The sequence below is a fragment of the Montipora capricornis genome, chromosome 14, assembly GCF_036669925.1.
Source record: "Montipora capricornis isolate CH-2021 chromosome 14, ASM3666992v2, whole genome shotgun sequence".
Lineage (NCBI taxonomy): Eukaryota > Metazoa > Cnidaria > Anthozoa > Scleractinia > Acroporidae > Montipora > Montipora capricornis.
In genome coordinates, this window is record NC_090896.1 from 26,974,396 (window position 1) to 26,979,395 (window position 5,000).

A 5,000-nucleotide genomic window follows, 5' to 3' on the forward strand; every position below is an offset into this window, starting at 1 on the left:
GGTGGTAGGAGTTGGTTTGTATTTCAGGAACTTTTCCCCTGTGTCTTGACTGACTGCCCACATAGCTTGACAGCGCTTGGTGCGCTTAACAATCACTTAAGAAAATTTTTTTGTGATTTGAGTATAATTACAACTTTACACAAGTTAACAACATTCATCGCAAGTGCAGGTCAGGTTCCCAAAACAACCCTTTGGTTGGCCAGGAACTCAACCTCTGCAGGATGGAAACCCCCCGATGGCCAGCAGTATCCACCATCCAGCGCCAAGGATGAATAAATTAAGTTTGAACCGGTGAAACGAGTTAGTAAACTTGTTTTTGGCGCTTGCGCGTGCATTCAGCTACATAACGTCTGCGTTTGGGCGAGCTTGCTGTTTAGTGATTTCCCGCGAAATTAGACAAAGTGATGTCAAATACATCCCGTGGGGTGTGAAATACTTTGCACATGCTCCATGGAAAAACTAGTAGTTGCTCGCAGCTGTTTCTGTAGGAGAGACCAACCGCTCGCGGGGTACGCTCCTCTCGGCTCATTTTATTTAACAGTTGTTTTTTCATTCCTTTATTTCAATGGTTTCATTATTATTATTATTATTATTTATTATTATTATTATAATTATCATCATCATGATAAATATTATTATTATTATTATTATTATTATTTATTATTATTATTATTATTATTATTATATTATTATTATTTACTTTACTTTTGAATTAGTCTATTTTGTTCGGCTTCCAATGAATGTCTTTCAGTGTGACTGGTGCCCATGTTGGTGTTGTCTTATTGTAATTAATTTTTGTATATCCCTTCGTTGGGGCGGGGGCTAATGGTTGCTTGCAGTGGTTTCTCTCTCGGGAAGCGTAGGAGAAACTACGCCAAATAGTGCACTAAATGCTCGGCTTAAACCACACAGCAAAATACAGGAAACTCGCAGGGGTTTCAAGAGTCAATGGGTTTTCTGATTTGAGTGGATTTAGAGGTTGTTAACCAATTGACTTCTGAACCGCCCCTCGCTGACCAGTAATTATTGTCTGCCGATAGAAAGAGTCCCACCCCCAGGAGTCATGGGTTAATACAACAACCGTTACGGTGAAAGCAAAGATGCACAGGAAAACAAATGAAAATGGAAAGAGAAGAGCACAATGCTTACCTCAGCAATTGGAAAGTTAAGCACTTCCTTAAAGTAAGCTGGCAGACAAGTGAGGAACGTATAAAAGGCCCAGTTATTGCAGAAGTGTGCTGCAATGATTGCCCACACAGCAGGTGATGTAGAGATTGAAAGCCACGGTATGTCATGATTCTGCAAAAAAATTCATGAAAAAACGTGAGAGGCCAACAAAGGATAATCTGACAAAGGATTTGCACGTACAGTAACTTAGAATATTTTAATGCCTAAAAAATATCTCCTCTTGCAGAAAACACGTTTTTTTTTTGTAATTTTCTCATCCAGATTTACCTTCACACGTCGCAAAATGGAATACTACATTGTACACCACTGTAAGTTAGCAAAACTAGGATATTCAACATTTTGTCCAGATATGAAGAGGATTGGGACACTTTATGTACGCATTAAATGTATATATACAGCAACCACAACGTGAGAGGCAAGGTTTAATTGAAATGACATCAAAAAATGTTTTGCATTCTAGGGCCTAATTTCAAGAAAAACCTGCATTGCAAAAGCAGTTTTGTGTTCTCCTCAAAGGGACAGAGTCATACAGTACAGTGTACATGGTTCATGCAGACCTACATGTAAAGTTGTACATGTATGCCCTAGTCCTCATCGCTCCTGTGAGACCGGTGTGACTGAGTTTTAAAACTGCAGTACATTCACGAAAAATGGAAACGATATAATTACAGTACAGTACATGTACGTCAAAAGGAGACAAGGAAGGGGGGTGGGGGGTACTGTAACAGCAGCCTCATTATTGGCAGCACAAAGAAAGCAAAAGGATTATAAATATACAGTAAGCCAATTCTTAGATTAAAATGCTACATGTACTATATGACGAAATATCCTACAGTACATAAGCCATTTTAAGACATGTAAGTGTGTACCTGTAGTCTGTACAAGAAGAAGAATAATGCTGTTTACTATTATCATATCTCTTTTTGTTCCAGAGATATTCAAAGCATATAAGTACGTTAGGTCAAGTTTGTGGCCTAATGTTGAATGTTTTTCTCGCTTCAGATCACCAAAATATTGAAATCAGATTAGAGGGAACTGGAAAAGAGTGAGTTGCCATGGGAACCACTTTCTTTCTAGCAGCAGATGTGTTGCCTGTAGAACTATTGGCCTATCAAGTTTCAATGGTCTCAGCTGCAAATTGACCAAGATAGCTCTACTGTATATATATACTTGATGTTATATTGGGTTGAGTGAATGACATCATCAGTCCTCTCATTTGCATATGTTACACATTTTTCAAACTTAAATATCTCTGGAACCAATGCAGATTATTTCCAAACGGTAAACGGCCTTTTTAATCTTTCCTCGAATACTATGTGATAAACCTAAAAATTCAAGGCATAAAATTTGATCACAGTAGCACTTTAAGGTATGTTATTTCCAATTACGAAAAAGGAATGTAGTATGTATTAATTTTTGCACACAGAGTGCTGACTGCTTGTATGTTTTGCACTCTTTTTGCCTAATCTCAATACCTGCGTGGGTAGCTGGCAACATTAATTATTTTTGTCATTTCAATTTTACACAGTGGACTGTGATTGCATGTGATTAGAAATTTACATTGTACATGTAGGTTTTGCAGAAATTATTGATTTTAATTACTGCATCCTTTTTTCTCTTTAGTTAACCAAATGGAGGCTTTCTTTAAAGCTATATCTATGTGATTTCCTTGTGGGTTGTTTCTGAGTTTACACACTTAAAGCCTCTTATTTATATACTTAGAATCTATCTGTTTGTTAATTAAAGGGAACCTCCAGTTAAACAAACACGAATTGTTTGGAAACATGCATGTAATTTCCTTTTACTTAAACTCATTCCGTAGTCTGCACTAGGCTCCTTTTAAATATACACGTATCTTGCTGCAGCAAGTGCTTTTAATAAGGTTTGAAAACATTAAGCACTGAGGGAAAATAACTTTCTCAAGTTGTACAGTAGATGTACCATACTCGTTGTCTTTTGTCCTGTCCTGTTCCTATAGACAACTGAATGTACTCTCTCTCCTTGATGGATATTCTAGGATGATCAGCAGGTCTCTCGTAGGCAAATGCCATCCATATAAAAAACCAAACCACACCCTACAGCACCTGCCAAGACAAATACATCATACTTTTTAAACCATATTATTATACATTGGTGTCACCAGCTCGATTTTGATTGGCTATAAGCACGCAGCTAATTCTTGCTTGCTCTGTTTCTCTTACGTCATACCTACAAACAATAGATTTTATATATGTAGAATTGACATCATACCTACAGACAATAGTTTTATGCATTCAGAAGTGACGTCACCTGACACACTAACCAGCAGTTTGATTAGTTTTGTCATAGGCCATTTCAGAAACGTGAGAGGACTGGGACGAGTTTCTCATACTTGCTTGGATTGAAAATCTAAACTCTTCAACTGAATGTTACCAAATGAAAAGCTATCCAACCAAGTTTGAGAGTTTTCTACGGAAAATTGGCCAAATGGGAGACTTGCAAAAGTTGCAAAATCCCATACAAACCCTTATAATTTTGTGGCCTGTCTACCCATTTCATACAAACTCTCTATTTTAGGTGATATTTGAAGATATATTATTTCACCATTTTCCTCCTCTAAATACATCTATTCTTGGTAAAGACTCTTAAACTTGGTTGATCTTTCATTTGAATGTCTTAGTTTTTTAAACAAACGGAAAACAACCAAACTCGTCCCAGTCCTCTCACGTTTCTGAAATGGCCTATGGCGGAGCTCAGCTCAGGAATATGAATAATAAAACAATTATTGAATTCGGTTTTCGCATATTAGCGATAATTATCAAGGCCTCAGTTTGTGTTATCCGCCTCAGCCTTCGGCTTCAGCAGATAACACAAACTTTGGCCTTGATGATGATCGCTAACATGCTCAACCTCATCCAATATTGTTAAATAATTAACCCATACCCTTCTATGATTGAGACTTGCAGATGGTACTCTGTCTGATGCCAGCTAGGAATCAACAGGGGCCAGTATAGAAACAAAAGGGTTAACACATCTACATCCACTTTCATAAAAACTACTGTATGCCCCCTTAAAAATCTACAACTTGTACAATACTGAGCTTTAAGTATATACCAAACAAAATAACAAAAACAAGATGTTGCAAAAGGCAGCTCTAGCTGCAACAACACTGAAGTCATAAGATTTTTCAACCACAAAATGCGAAAACAGCTTTCGCCATGTCTTCCAAAAAACCTTTTGTTTTGCACATCGCAGAAAAATACATGTAAATTATATTAATTAAACACGCCATTTACACCACTTAACTTTTACAGTAACACACAAAGTCATGGTTAAAAAAAATTATTGAACAGCAAAACAAACAAACAAACAGCCTTAAGTACATGCATTCACTGTTTTAATAACAGAAGAAAAGCATCTCAGTCTACGTACATCTTCCCGGTATAGTAGCTTTCAATGGTTTTCATGACAAGATCTCGACAGCAAATTAAACAAACTAATATTACTTTTATTAGATCAATAATTACATGTAGATCTGCCAGTGATTACTACAAAATAATACAACAAAGTTTATGAAAAAGTTGCTCACCATAGATATAAAACACTGAGGGCCAACCTCCCCAAAGATTAGAAGCACATAAAACTCCAGCTACAGGCATCCCTAAAATGATACCAATCTGAAGACCTACAAGATAACATGACTAAAATTATGTGTATGTTATCTTCAATCTACAGTTTAATTTTATGACTTAATGCTGACAACACAAATAATAATTATAAAATAAATACTTGATCCTAACACAGACACCCAACTTCTTCTAGCAGATCAACTT

The 5,000-nt window shown here is 36.6% G+C and overlaps 1 protein-coding gene across 1 annotated transcript in view; it reads right to left on the minus strand.

Annotated features, from left to right (window-relative positions):
- The window catches only part of LOC138033422 (sialin-like), a 35,305-nt gene that overhangs the window by 21,461 nt on the left and 8,844 nt on the right, over positions 1-5,000 (minus strand). The window contains exon 5 of the mRNA XM_068881148.1: positions 4,757-4,852. Coding sequence (XP_068737249.1) covers positions 4,757-4,852 — 96 coding nt within the window. The remainder of the gene's footprint in view (positions 1-4,756; positions 4,853-5,000) is intronic.